At 36.7% G+C, this 15692-nt stretch overlaps 1 protein-coding gene across 1 annotated transcript in view; it reads left to right on the top strand.

The window, feature by feature from the left end:
- SLC26A7 (solute carrier family 26 member 7) overlaps nt 1-15692 on the top strand; it is a 107869-nt gene that overhangs the window by 24965 nt on the left and 67212 nt on the right. Inside the window, exons 2-3 of the mRNA XM_036107284.2 lie at nt 1861-1971; nt 3950-4122. Of these exons, the coding sequence (XP_035963177.1) occupies nt 1861-1971; nt 3950-4122 (284 nt within the window). The remainder of the gene's footprint in view (nt 1-1860; nt 1972-3949; nt 4123-15692) is intronic.

Here is a 15692-nt window from a genome sequence, read left to right as displayed (position 1 = left end):
TTTATCACATTTATCAAAACTTAGTGTGCATATAATTCATCCAAGATGCTTTTGTTAAAAATGCTGCATGCAATTTTCCTTTGCCCCCATCATTGGTTTAGTAGATCTGGGTGATCTTCTGAAATGTGGGCCACATTTTTTCTTACCTGGAAACACTCAGTATTCTGTCTCTTGATAGGTAATTTTTTCAGGTAACTCATTCTGAAAATGAAAGGGAAAAGTTATTTTCTAGCTTTCTGTGTGACTGATATAATGTACAATTTTTACAAAGTTGCATAAGCTATAAATGCCAGGAGGGTCTTGTTAGTGGGGCAGGGAAATACATAACATCGTCCTTCCTAACAACCAGAATGCTGCCTCTCATCCTGCGTGTATGAAATTCTAGAGCAGCCTCTGCCATTGAACCTTCTAGAATCACTTTTTATTCATTTTTACTGGACATTTAGTAATACATTGTAAGTAAATAGCAATCCAGATGGGTTTTTAAAAATAAAGAAGGGATGGTCATTGATAGGCATTTTATGTATTTTAATTAAAGCTAAAGTGTCTTGTGTTCGGAAAAAATATTTGATGTATAACTACTGTTTATTTCTTTAAAAAGAAATTAAACTTAAGAGTTTATTTGAGAGAGAGAGAGGGAGAGAGCACGAGCGGGGGAGGGGTAGAGGGAGAGAGAGAAGCAAACTCACTGCTGAGCAGGGAGCCTGATGTGGGGCTTGATGTGGGGCTCGATCCCAGGACCCCAGAATCATGACCTGAGCCAAAGGCAGACGCTTAACTGACTGAGCCACCCAGGTGCCCATAAACTTAATTTTAAAAACAGTGAAAGTTAAACAGTAAAAAACTATTGATCTCGGAACCATATTGTCAGGCTCCATAGTGTGGATAATGAATTAACCTCATATTCAGGTAATCTCGATTCTAATGCCGCCTCCTTCCTCAAGTCTGTTTGTACCTTCTAAAGTGCATTATGTTCAATCAAATGCCTATCGATAAGTTGTGTAGACTTGAATGAACATATCAGAACCTAGCTTAACTAGCCATTTAATGCCAAGGACCAGCCACAAGCAAGATCACTTTAATGAGCTCGTACTCACATGCATTTTGGTCACATTTAGACCACTAGTGATTATGTAGACATATCTAAGAAAACTTTCTATATGTATGTAACATACAAACTATACAGACAGTAGTATCGATGAGGAATAAAAATGAACAGTTATGAGTTACTCCTTACCTACTCTCTGAATAAACAAAGTTGATTTTTTTTCACTCTAAGAAACTATATCTGAAACAGGTTGGGGTCCAAGATGGGAAGTGCCTGGGTTCACACATCGCCCCGCTGCTGTGTTACGGTCTGGATTCGGCCAGTCAGCTGCCAGCCAGGCGGCCTTGAGTGCGTGTCCTTCTTGCCCCAGCCTTCCTGACCTTTTCATCTTGTCCACAGTGATGCTGCTGGTCCTGCCTATCCCACAGATGCTACTGCGCCAATAAAATGATACCCAGAAAATGTAGAAATGCTTCTCAAAGTGTGTGTGGAGATATTTTGCTTATGATGTTATCACTTTTACCAGGAAGACTCTCTGAACCAACGTTTTCTTGTAGACATTTTTGTAATCAAGAGGAAAGGTAGTGGTCCAAAAGTAATGGTTTTTAGAATTGAGATTTAAATATGAACTATATGAGGGAATTTCCTGTTACTTAGGATAGTAATGCTAGAATCTCACTGAGCAATAATTAATTAGAATAATTAAGTCATAGTTCCTTTTGTCATTAAAAAAAATCAATATCCATTCTATTTTGTAGTGGACTGTATCTTGGAGTTATAAGATGGTCCTAATTACTGGGTCTGCTTGACAGGGTTGGCCTTCGCGATTCTCTCATCTGTGCACCCAGTGTTCGGTTTATATGGGTCTCTGTTTCCTGCCATCATTTATGCCATATTTGGAATGGGACGTCATGTTGCCACAGGTAATAATTTCTGTCTATGTTTATGCTTCTCATGTTACTAATGAAAGGGACTCAGAAGTGCTCATTAGAGGGGCACCTGAGTGGCACAGTTGGTTAAGCTTCTGACTCTTGGTTTCAGCTCAGGTTGTGATCTCAAGGTCATGAGATCAAGCCCCACATTGGGCTCCACACTGAGCGCGGAGACTGCTTAAGACACTCTCTCCCTCTCCCTCAGCGCCTCCCCTCCACGCTCGTGTGCACGTGCTCTAGCTCTTCCTAAAATAAATAAATAAATCTTTAAAAAAAAAAAAAGAAGTGCGCATTAGTTACTGATTACATTTCCAAAGCAATTCTAACTTTACTTCTGAAAACCTCAGCAAATATTAGAGCAGGACATTTAACTCTCTGTGCCTCAGTTATTCAATATGTACTGTGACTTATTGCTATATTATTATGTAATCAAGGTTATTTTAAAGATTCTTTGCATTTTTAAGTTGTAAAAAGGTCGTAAGAGAAGAGCATATATTCTGAATTTACAGTGTAATGAGAGAAGGTAAGCTCTTTGAGGGAAAGAAAAAACTATTGAATTTAGTTACTCAAACATTGAAAAACATTTTTTTATGTAATTGATTCTTGGGTTAAAGTATCTTGCAGGTTTCTTCCAAGCTGGAATCCATAATGCCCTTTAATTAGTATACTCTTACCTTGCCTACCTATGCATTACTAAAGAAAATCTGAACTATCACAAATAGTCTGATAATAGAGCGAGCTGGTTAAAAACCTGGGTTGTAGAGTTAAATGGTTCTGGGTGTATGTCTTATTTGTTGTTTGCTATCTGCATGACCTTGGACAACATTATAAAGGCCTATTTGCTGCTTTCTGTATAGTGAAATAAAAAGAATTCATATGATTGTAATGAAAATTAGATGAGATAGTTGATGTATAGTGTCTAATTTAGTACTTGCTATATAAGATTTAGTAAATTCGTTATTATTATTATAAAAATGATACCTTAATCTTAAATATTAAGGTAATAATGATAAAAAATACTTTTAACTAGAAATATCCGTATAGGCATTTCTATTTATTTTGTGTGCTTAAGATCTCACCTCTAAGTATGTGTCTATTTCTTCAGTGGTCAGTTTGTGTTATTGATTGCATTGGTTTCCTATTTCTGATGTAACAAGTTACTGGGAGCTTAGTGGCTTGAAACAAGATAAATTTATTATCTATAGTTTTAGAAGTCAGAAGTCTGAAATGAGTATACAGAGCTAATATTGAAGTGGAAGAGTTCACAATTAACCACTGAGCCTACTGAGGTTTTCATAATTATCATCTCCTTTATATTTTCCCCAAACCCTGAAAGGTAGGTATTAAATTATCCCCAGCTTACAGATGAAGTAATGCAGACTCAGGGTAATGTGCTTTAAGTCACATTATTGATAAATAGAGGACTTGCATTTGAGTCTAAGCTGTAATCTGAATCCCTGCCCTGAGGATATTCTCTGTGCAGGTCTGCAGAGAGGTGAGAAAATGTACGTATGGCCTGGGAAGAGCAAGTAGCTGGGTGTGGCTGTGTGTTGAAAGAATATGTGTATATGTAGGAAAGTTTCTGCTTCTTGCCTGGAGTGGAGTGAAGGGTGGATGAGTCAGGGTGCTGATAATGTTTCCAGTAGATCTATTTGGTTTTACACCATGGATTCAACTTTAATGGTGGCGGGGCGCCTGGGTGGCTCAGTTGGTTAAGCGACTGCCTTCGGCTCAGGTCATGATCCTGGAGTTCCTGGATCGAGTCCCGCATCGGGCTCCCTGCTCGGCAGGGAGCCTGCTTCTCCCTCTGACCCTCCCCCCTCTCATGTGCTCTCTCTCTCTCTCTCATTCTGTCTCAAATAAATAAATAAAATCTTTAAAAAAAAAAAAAACTTTAATGGTGGAATCCAACCATTATCGTTGAGTCCGTTACTAACAGAAGATTCCCCCCACCCCCACCCCCTTTTAGGCACCTTTGCTTTGACATCCTTAATATCAGCCAACGCAGTGGAACGGCTGGTCCCTCTGAGCAGCCAGAACCTCAGCACACAGAGTAACACAAGCACACTGGGTTTATCGGACTTCGAGCTGCAAAGGATTGGTGTAGCTGCAGCTGTTTCCTTCTTGGGAGGTGTGATTCAGGTAAGTGGTACTGAGACTTGGGAATGAAGAAAGGGAGGCCATGGAAGGAAGGAAGGGAGGGAGGAAGGCAGGCAGGCAGTTGGTGCTTTGTTTTTATTTGTGTTCATGTCTTTGTATAGATGGATGAAGAGCTGATATGTTTTATCTTTATGGAAACACTGTCTACTACACAGAGTAGTTACTCTGTAAGTGCTAGTTGAATAAATGAATCAGAATCAAGAAATCAAAGTTACAGAGAAGCGGTTTTTTACTTTTCAAGAACGAACTTTGTAAAAAATGTTTTACAAAATGGAAAGGGCTTCCTTATACGGCAATGAGGCAGTCCTTGTGTTCATACAGTGACCAGATCGTCACTGTGGGATAAGGTAGGAGAAGCTCCTACAATGGGAAGAGACGTGACTAGATTTCTCGGGTCCTTCCCAATTTTCAGAGTTTATGATGTTAACTCCCCAGAGCAGTAACAAGTGGTATTTCATTTGTGCCGAAGACTGCCAGTGTAAGGGCTTTCGACTCAGACCTGCACCAGACTTTACCCCTTTCAGCGTCAGGCGGCTGTTTTGTTGCCTGGTCTGCTCTAGTTTTTCTACTTCTTCAAAATATCGGGCTATGTAATTTGCTGTTTCTAATCAGTTGTCAGAATTAGATAATTCAGAAGTGTATAGAAAATAAATGTAGGACGGTACTGACTCTTAGACACGGAATTTGTCTGATAACCATTTTGGTTTATTCTTCTGTGTTATAATGAGTTATATGTGCACAAACTTCCTGGGTGACTATTTTCTGGGTTGATAGAGGCTCTGTTTTACAGTGTAACATTATTTATAAGGTCAAATATGGTGTAAAGGCCAACAAGGGAGAAAAATAGTTGATGATTGTCTGGAATTGGAGGGTTAGAAGAAAAGATGTGATCTAGAGGGAAGGAAACAGAAATTCCTAGAATTACATTGCCTTCTAACGATGTAAAAAGGGTGGGAGAATTTAGGATGTAAGACCAATCCTAACTCAACTCTTCCCAGTTCTTTAGAGAATAGATTATGTGAGGGGCAGCTTTGCCTAGGAAGCTACCAGACTAGAAGGCTAATAGGTATTGTGTGCGGTGATGGCTGTGCTTTCATGAAATACAGACTGGTTGCCTGAGTACCCTATAACCTTTGTTTTATTTTTTCAAACGCGGATGATGTCCATGTATTCTGAGACTTGCACAGGCAAGCTTAGTGGGCTCTTCTTCCTCCGTTGGCCACCGTGAGGCCCTCTAATGGACCTCTCATCTGTGTCCATCTCAGAAATAATCAACCATGTGAATTGGTGATTCAAAAATGGGTATGTTGCCATAGATTTGGTATAGGTTTTCCTCAATTTCTCCTCATTTAAAATAAAATAATAATCTCTGTGTTAACACAGCAAAAATAATATCACTATTCCTCTTGGTCCCATTATCTACCATTCATATCTCTCTTTGAATTTATGATTTTTACTAGGTTTGGACTTTCTGTTATTCTTTTAAGCATGGAACAAGTAGTTTTAAGTGTATATTAGTATTTTTAAAAATCCAAGAAAGTATATAACTCACAGTAAGACCCAGCAACCTTCTGCTTTGTCTCATTTTAACCATTTTCCATAGTTTAAAACAATCATCAGGTATTTTGTTATTATCTAGCATATTTGGATTGAGAATTTAAATGATAATAAAATATAAAAGTAAAAGCCAGGATTCTAACAACATAAAAAATAAATGTCTCATTTCTCAGAATGAAACTCCCTAGAATCATGAGAGTAAAACAGGATATTATTAAAGATAATAAAAATAATTTGGTTTTCATGGACTTCTATTACATGTAAAATCTGATCCAGAGAGTCGCATGTTTTGTCTTATAACTTCATCAAACATCTGTTTTCCTTTGTCTTTTGCTCTGATCCTGGATATGTGACCTACGTTTTAGCCAATTTTTGAACAGATGGCTGGAATTTATTTGACCTCCAAACTCATCTGTCCCTTGTCAACCAGAACCCTAGGGTCTGTGGGATTTGTTGGAGCCAGCTTTTCGGTCATTTTTCCTTTCCTCCTTCAGATTTGAAACCTCCTGAATATGAGGGCAGTCCCAGGGTTTCCAGCCACTACAAACACAGACAGTGTTTGTTTACCTTGTTTTACTTATTTTTAATTCCAACTGATGGAACTATTTAGGTTAATAAAATTATATTAAGGTGTTTGAAATAGTCACATCCAATCTGGTTGACAGATTGTGTATCAGTTGGAAATGCTCTCAGCTATAAGTAACTGAGAACCCTACTATGGAAGGCTTACTTATACAGACATTTATTGCGTTTTGTGTTACAAGAGGTCATGGCAGACAACAGGTTCTTCAACGTCTGGCAAACCATTCAACTGATGAACTGATCTGCCTTTTTTATTAGATAATAAGGTCCCTTTGACTTAGTGCTTTTCCTCTTTTGCCTTCTCTTCTGGTAGTTCATCAATAACCTTTCCCCCTAGATTGTTGCTTTTATTTATCTAACTTCCTTCCCCATGCAACTGTTTCTCTACTTCTTTATTGGACTTATGTTCCTTAACATTGTTTTAATGATTCTAATATGTCTTTCTCTTTTTTAGAAGAAACTATGGCATAAAATGATAAAGGAATTAGAATTAAGATGTATACTTATAGTGAACTCTTTTCATACCATAAAATTTCTGATTTTATTTTGAGATTGCTTCTTTTTTGCCTTTCTTTCAGCTTTCTGTACATCCATAATATTTTGGTTTGTTTTCTACATAAGACATTATTTGGAACACAAGGTTTTTGAGGTTACAGTATCTTAATCTGTTTTCCAGTTTTCACAGCACTTAGCCTAGCACTCCACACATAGTAGATTCATAGAAAAGTTGGTGAATTAAATGAACTATTCAGAATCTGAAAATCAAGAAATAGCAGACATCATGCCAGGTAATAATTTTGTGATTTTAAAAGAATTGAGTCTGACATTTGTTGACTTAATTATTATAAGAGGAGGAGACTCTGAAAAAAGGTACATCAGAGAACTGTCATTCTCCCCAGCCCACCCCCAGTCTCCCTCTCCTTTCTGCTTTATTCTCACCCACCTCCTATAGGTAACCTGTCTCGTTCATTTCTGGTTTATACTTTTGCAAAATGAGTGTTTTCTTATTTACCCTTCTTTCTTACATGGAAGTTAGCATTCTTTTTTTTTTTTTTTAATTTTTTTTTTTTTGAAGTTAGCATTCTTTTGTGTTTGACTTTCTTCACTCAACAGTAGTATATCCTGGAAATCATTCCATGTCAGCTCCTAGAAATGCTGTCCATGCTTTTTTATTGCTGCATTGTGCTCAGTTGTATGGATATGCCATTGTTTATTCAACACATCTCCTATATTTGGGCATTGAAGTTGATTCCAGCATTTTGCATTTGTAAACAATGCTACTATGTATGTGCATATGTATTTTCATATTGGTGGTGGTGTCTGTTCAGGGTGAATTCCTAGAATGGGATTACTGGATCAAAAGGTCAATGAATATGTAGTTTTGTTTGATATAAATTACCTACCAAAAGGGTTGTAGCAGTTTGCATTCCTACAGAAATACATGAGAGCACCCTCAGCCTCACCAACAGAATGTGTTGTCAGATTTTAAGTTTTAATCAACCAGATAGGTAAGAAATCATATTCAAGGGTAATTTGCATTTCTTAAATTATGAGTGATGGCAAATTATAACGTCTTTGCATATGTTTAAGACCATTTTGTATCCATTTTGTAGATTGTATTTTGTGTTCATATATTTTTCTAATTTTTCTATTAGGGTTTTGGTCCTTTTCCCCCCAAATTTTAAGAGTTCTTCATATATTATGGATATTAGCCCTTTATCTGTGATATATGCTGCAAGTATTTTAGTCTAATTAGACATGCAATTTATTTTACCATGCAAATGAAAAAATTTATGTAGTCGGATTTATCAATCACTTTTTAAATTGCCCCTGGACTTTGTCAATATTAGAAAGCTTTCCCTTACACTGTATATAGAAGAATTCACCATATTTAAAAAAATTTATTGTTATTTTCTATATGAATTTTTTTTTTAATATTGACTTTTCTGATCAGTGTGGAGTTAATTCTTGTGTGTGGTGGGAGATAAGAATCTAATTGTATTCTTTTTCTAAGTGGTTGCCCAGTTGGGCCAGTGACATTTATTAAAAAGCTCACCCTTGCTTCTGTGATTTATGATTCCACCTATACCATTTCCACATTTACTTAGATCTGATCTGTTCTATTCTATTCTGTTCTATTCTACTGGTCTGGAAATGTATTCTTGTGGCAGTAGCACCCTGTTTTAATTATGAAGACTTCTAGTGTGGTTTAATCTGGTAGGACTGGTGCACCTTTGTAGGTTTTACATCTTAGTGTGTTTTTGGCTATTCATGCATGTTTGTTCTTTCTTCTGAACTTTAGCATCAACTTGTCTAGCTCCACTTAAAAAAAGTTGTTGATATTTTCATTGGGATTGTGTTTAATTGACATCTTTATGACACGGAGTTATCTTATCCAAGAACAGGTGCCTTTAGTTTTGTTCAAGTCTACTTTTGTTAGACTTTCAAGTCTTTCAGGAGTGTTTCCTCATACGTTTTGCACATTTATTCCTAAGTATGTCATCATCTTTGTTGCTATTATACATGGAGCTTTCTTTACCATTATGTCCTTCAGCTTGTTATTGTTTCTGTCTGTAAAAGTGATAGATTTTTTTCCCCACTCATTTCTTTATTTAACAAATATATCTGTTAAGATGCTGTCAGCTGCAGAAAATATAATTTATACACAAAAGTGGCTTAAAAGATAGAGTTTAGTGTTTCATATGACAAGAATTCTGGTAGTAGCAGAGTTCCTGGTTGGTTAATTCAGTAACTATAATTTCATCAATAGCCTATATTTTTTATAGCTTCCTGCTATGCCATCCTTGGCCAGTTACTTTTCTTCCTGGGTGACCCCTCAGTCCATGACTGCATGGTTTCAAAATGCTGCCATCATGTCAGGCACCATGTCCCCACACAATCACATCAAGACTCAGAAAAATGTCTCTCCCTGTGCATCTCTTTGTCAGGAATAAAAACTGACCCTAGAAAGTCCCTGGTGGATTTCTCCTGCTTGGAAATATCACATGCCCATTCTTAAATGAATTGCTAGTGGGGTGGGGGATAATATCACCATAATTGTCTTAGACTAATTAAAATTTATCTCTGGGATATAGAAAGGAACTCCTTCTTTGAATATCTCACAAAGAAAAGTGAACAAATTGGGATTCTGCTAGTGATAAAGAATTTGATAGTTGTTAGAAACATTAAACATCAGTGCCAGGCACGAAACAACTTTTTGGAACTCTACTCTGGCCAGCTATCTGCTAGACATAGGGAAAACTGGAATGAGAGAATAGGCTCAGGTCACTTTTCATAGAAGATATAGTCTAGTAGGGAGAAGGGTAACTGAACAAGTCATTATCAAGAAAAAATAGTATTATTTTTGGATAAGGAAAGTGAATAAGCAAGCTCCAGTATTGTATACATGTACATATGGGTGCTTGGGTCTGTTCATTATATATCCTGATACCTTACTGAATTGTTTTTTGTTATTTTACTATTTAAATGAGTTTTATTATTCATTGATTTTTTAAAGTATTTTCTAGAGGTACTTTTACTTTTTTACAAATTAATATAACTCATGATTTCTCTTGTTCAGTTGAATTAGATGGTACCTCTGCTATAATGGTAAATAATAGTGGAAACAGTAGGGTTTTTTTTTTTTTTTGCCTTTTCTTGAACTTGCTTAAAATGCCATTAGCATCTCCATTAAGATGCTAGTCTTGAGAATAGAGTATATAAATTTACCATGTTAAAAAATTATTTATTGTTTTACATTTTTGTGTATTTAATAGAAATTAGAAAAAGTGTTGAATATTGATGCAGGCTTTTTCAGCATCTATAGAGATAATCCTGTGATTTTTTTTCCCTCTGAAATCTATTGTATGTTATATTAATGGATTTCCTAACGTTGAACCAACCTTAAATCGCTCAAATGACTCCCACTTGATCATGGTGTGTTTTATTCTTAATGTGGTTTTGGATTCTGTTTATTAATTTTTTTTAAGATTTTATTTATTTGAGAGAGACAGAGAGAGAGCACGAGTCAGGGGAAGGGCATGGGGAGAAGGAGAAGCAGACTCTCCACTGAGCGTGCAGCCAGATGCAGGCTGGATGGGCTCAGTCCCAGGACCCTGAAGATCATGACCTGAGCCAAAGGCAGATGCTTAACCGACTGAGCCACCCAGGCGCCCTTGGTGGTAATTTCTTGATAACGTTCTCTATTTCTTCTATAAAGTTGTCGTGTGCAGCACTCTGTCTCCGGTATGGTCAAATTTGGTAAATCTGTATTTCCCTAGAATATTGTCCTTTCTATCTAGCCTTTCAAATTTACTTGTATGTAGGTCTTTGATTTCTTATGATTTTTAAACAGTTTCTTGTTTTAATGTTTTCTGCTTTGACATTTTTTAGTTTTATATTTGTACTTTGCTCTTCTTTTCTTGATCAAGTTAGCTAGTGGTTTGTCTATGTTAATTCTTTAAGAAAAAAGTAGGATTTTGAAAGTCTACTTTTTCTATTGCTACCTCTGCTTTTAATTTTATTTCCTTTCTTTTGTTATTTTTTTAGTTTAATCTTTTTCTAGTTGTTGAGTTGGGAATTCAATCATTTATTATAATTTTAAAAATTTTATTGATAAATGCATTTAGTGCATTTAGTGAATTTTCCCATGCTCTTTGCTTGAAATGTTTTCTATACATTCTGATAGTGTTTAACTGTCAATATTTTTTAGAAATTCAGTACTTTCAGTTTATATTTCCCCTTTCACCCAACAATTATTTAGGAAAAGGTTTTAAATTTCCAAACAAATGGGCCTTTTTGTTTTTTAATTTTGCCAATAATTTCTGGTGTTATTGCACTGTGGTCAGAGAGAGCTGTTTGTAATAGTTCTACATTTTCTAATTTACTGATGTTTTCCTTGTAACCTAATATATGATCAATTTTTGTGAATGTTTCATGAGCACTTGGGGAGAAGAAGGCATAGTCTCTTAGTGTATAGCTGTAAGTTCTACCTTATTGATTAAGTTATTAAGTTTTCAATATTCTTATTCATTTTTTTGTCTACTTGATCTTTCTTGCACTGAGAATCACACATTCCTTACTGTAGCCTGCTTTCACCAGAACAAACAGACTTGCCTTGTAGTGGTTTGATTATCTTTTAGGTAAGCTGTTTATGTGTACATCTTAAACATAAATGCTTTCAAATATCTCTCATTCATTGTCATTGAGGCAAAGAAGTAATTCCTGTTTCTCTTCTCTCTTACCATTTTTTTTATATTGCTAGTATAAAGTGCACTTATACAACCACAATAATGTAATGTGATAGGTTTCTATGTTGTAGATTAGATTATGGGCCCTTTAAAAACAGCTTTATTGAGGTATAATTGCCACACATAAATTCCATGTATTTAGAGTGTGCAACTTGATGTTTTGACATATGCATGAAACCAACACCACAATCAAGATAGTGAAAATATCTGTGACTCCCCTAAATTTTTCCTTGACACTTGACCTTCTCAGTGCTTTAGGACCCCCACCTTCCATCAACCATGAATCACTCTGATTTGTTTGCATTTTCTAGAGTTTCATAAAAACATATTCACTGTATTATTTTTTTGTCTGGTTTCTTTCCCTCTGAGTAATTTCATTGTTGTTGATTTTCTAGTTTTTTTGTAATGGTTTTGTAGCATAGTGAGGACCTCTGTGATTAGAACTCATGCAGTATCTGATCCTAACTGAACTTTCTGGTCTGGAAATTTTTTGTTTCCATTTGTACCATCTATTCCTAAGGTACATTAAGTGTCTCATCTTGGAAAGAAAGTCTTTCTGTTGTAACTGATGCAATTTTGTGCTATTAGTGTTACTTTTCAAAAAAAAATAAAAAAGAAACATTTTCTAGCCAAAAAACAGTAGCAGCCAAGAGAGGAATTGCTTGCTCACTCACAGCAATGAGGTGTTAATTTCAAGGCAAGGTGGAACCTTTTAAAAATGCCAATATCACTAAGCATTTCTGTTGGGGAAACAAACATTCAATAAAAGTTAAGGCACTTTTTAAAAACCATTGTTCTCGGGGCACCTGGGTGGCTCAGTCGTTAAGCGTCTGCCTTCGGCTCAGGTCATGATCCCAGGGTGCTGGGATCGAGCCCCGCATCAGGCTCCCTGCTCGGCGGGAAGCCTGCTTCTCCCTCTCCCACTCCCCCTGCTTGTGTTCCCTCTCTCGCTGTCTCTCTCTCTGTCAAATAAATAAATAAAATCTTTAATAAAAAAAATAAAATAAAATAAAAATAAAAACCATTGTTCTCTTCTCCCTGTAGCTTTTATTATTCTCATGTTGGGCATCTTGCCCATTACTTTTTCCAAGAACTGAGAGGGGTCTGGGATTGTCCCCTGCCCATTTACTTCTGGAAGTTTTCCCAAGCTCTACTTTTCTGAAGCGACTATGGGACAAGATTTCTGCCCTGGAGGACATGGGTATATACAGCGGCTTTGTTTGACAGTTGCACAAGCATGGGGTGACACAGGTGGGGGTGTTTAGTGGTACAGAGCCTTGTATTATTGTACTGGTGCATTCTGGAAGCACACAGGCTTACGTCTTCAAGAATGATAGAAACCAACTGCAGACCCAAATAGGAGATTTTCATTTACTTTTGGTTTTGTACTAAACATTTTTTGGGTGTATTAAATACTGGGATCATGAATATAGGAAAGATTTAAGATATAAACTAGTTTAACCTGACTATTCAACACATCGTACATACTGCTTCCAGAAAAATCATTGAGTTCATTCTTCTGAAGTGCAGGGGGAAGATAATCTAAAATTTCTTTTGATGATGTTTCACTATTTCACAACCATTATAGTCAGGAAGTCATTACTTCGTTTAATCTAAATCTTTCCAGCTGTATTTGTACCTGGCGAAGCTAAGGAGTAATACACTTAAAAGTAGAATTATAACATCCTTAAAATTATAAAAATAAAAAATTTTCACGTTGAAAATAATAATAATAATAATAAAAGTATTTATTATCCTACTATATGCCAAGCTCTGTTCTCATCTTAGTGCATGTATTCATACATTCAATCCCCATCATTTTATGAAATAAGTCATTTTATTCTTCCCATTATACAGATGAAGATGCTGAAAGGTGAAGTGACTTATATTTAGAATCTCACAATTAGGAACTAGCCAAGTAGGAGTTGGACTCCAGTATAACAGCCTCTTAACTGCTATGCTAGCTACCTGGCTTTCTAAACTCATACTGAGACAGGAAGCAAGGAAACTCCATCCAGTAACTTCTAAGGCCAGGCATTGTGTGTGTTCTTTCCACATTTCACCTCCTTAATGGTAGCAGCAGCCTATGCACTAGGCGTGACTTGAATGGTGGGGCAATGGCTTTGGCTGGACAACTGTGTGCCTGCCAATTCTCCAGGCACTCAAGGTCCTTTTCCATGTCCCTTGCATGTCCTTCAAGGCTCAGCTTAAATAGAATCATCTCAGAGAAGCCTTCCCTGATATCTCTGGACATGGTTATAAGTGATTACCCCCACTGCCTTCGGTAAGACATTGCTCATGACTTACACGATAGGACTTTTCTATCTACCAGGAAATATTTTCCGCATATTTACACCTGCCTTTCTAGACTCTGAGTCTCTGGAGAAGAGACTGTTTATCTCTATAATTCCAGTAGCTAGTATTTAATAGATGCAAGTTGAATAACTTGAATAAGAAAAAGGTCAATTAAATGTTAATGATATCACTTATGTTAAGTAGCCAAAATTAAATTGAGATTTTTTTTTTTACTTTTATCAATTTACCATTTTCTCCCTCTATCCCTGACCAGAATATAGGGAATGTGTTTATATCTGTTTAAACTGTAAACAGTTATTAATGAAAAAGGAGTAAGAAAATGTAGTATAATTTTCTAATTTGATTATGTATTTTGTCAGATCCGTCCCACTGAAATGTGAAGATCTAGTCAGTGAAATCTCCCACCTCTTCCCACAGCTTCCCCCATCCACCACCCGGTGAAAAATAGAAATACAACCACTTCCCATACCCCTGTGTCTTTTAATACTATCATGCTCCAATCATCCCATCCTACAATGGCATTGTTTTCTATAACTGGGGCAGAAAGGAAGGGCAGATGGGTCAAATCACTGTCCACCCTTAGCACTTCTGATTCTCATCACCTCTTGCGTTAGAGGCTTTGTTTTCCCAGAAAAGTCTGAGAACTGAAAAGATTATGGCGCCTCTTTCAACCATGTAATTCCAAATAAAAATAATTCTTAACCCCAGTGAATTTCTGATATATTTGACAATAAAAAATCAAATGAGGGCGCCTGGGTGGCTCAGTCGTTAAGCGTCTGCCTTCGGCTCAGGTCATGATCCCAGGGTCCTGGGATCGAGTCCCACATCAGGCTCCCTGCTCTGCGGGAAACCTGCTTCTCCCTCTCCCACTCCCCCTGCTTGTGTTCCTGCTCTCGCTGTGTCTCTCTCTGTCAAATAAATAAATAAAATCTTTAAAAAAAAAATCAAATGAAAAATAAACTGTATTTCCTAAGCCTATGATCAATTTGCCTCCGGATTATCTAACACTTGGCTCATTTCTCTTCTCCATTCCTGCTGTGTCCAGTTTAGGTGCTTTTCTGTCCTTTTTCCTTTAGTTTCTCCTATTATACTGACCTATTAAATGGCCATTTTTTCCACATTTTATCATCAGATTAATCCTACCAAAGCCCAGCTCTTATTTTTGAGCCAGTGTGCAACACACTTCTTGGCAAAATTAGGTGTTTAATAAATGTATGGAAGAGTGATGTCACTCACTCCTGTAAAACTCTCTTTTCACTACTTTTAAGGTGCTCCATATTCTGACTTCAAAATGTCTTGCTTTATTTTCTATTACTCCCTTTAGGCTAGTTGTGCTCCTTCTGAACTAGCAGCTGTCTTCTGAACATATCCCATGCTGTTCTGCTTTATACTCATATTCTTCCCTCTTTCTGGAATGCTTTCTAATAACTTCTCCCACTTGGATTTCTTCTTATGTGTCAAGGCACAAGTTTACCCCCTATCCAGCATAATTCCCTTCTCTCTCTGAAATCTATGGTGTGTTTTCTATTCCTCTTTTTTATATGTGTGCACACTTGTCTTGGTGTGGTTATTTACACACATGTCATACTTTTGAAGCCCAGCTGTCTGAGATCCTCTAAAGGTCTCTCTTCTCCCCCATGCCTACGTGTGCAGAACTCAGGAACTTGTCACGAGCAGTACACACGTTGGGGAAAAATGTCGATTTACCTGAAGATTCTGTAGAAGACGTGGAGGAGGTTTTCTTTTCTTTCCCTTTTTAAAAACTTTTTGTTTTAGAATAATTTTAGATTTCAGTAAAGTTACAAAGAGAGCAGAGCTACCACCTACCCCATCCACCTACAGTTTCCC

The sequence above is a fragment of the Halichoerus grypus genome, chromosome 5 (assembly GCF_964656455.1).
Source record: "Halichoerus grypus chromosome 5, mHalGry1.hap1.1, whole genome shotgun sequence".
Taxonomy (NCBI): domain Eukaryota; kingdom Metazoa; phylum Chordata; class Mammalia; order Carnivora; family Phocidae; genus Halichoerus; species Halichoerus grypus.
This window is presented reverse-complemented; position numbering and strand designations above follow the sequence as displayed.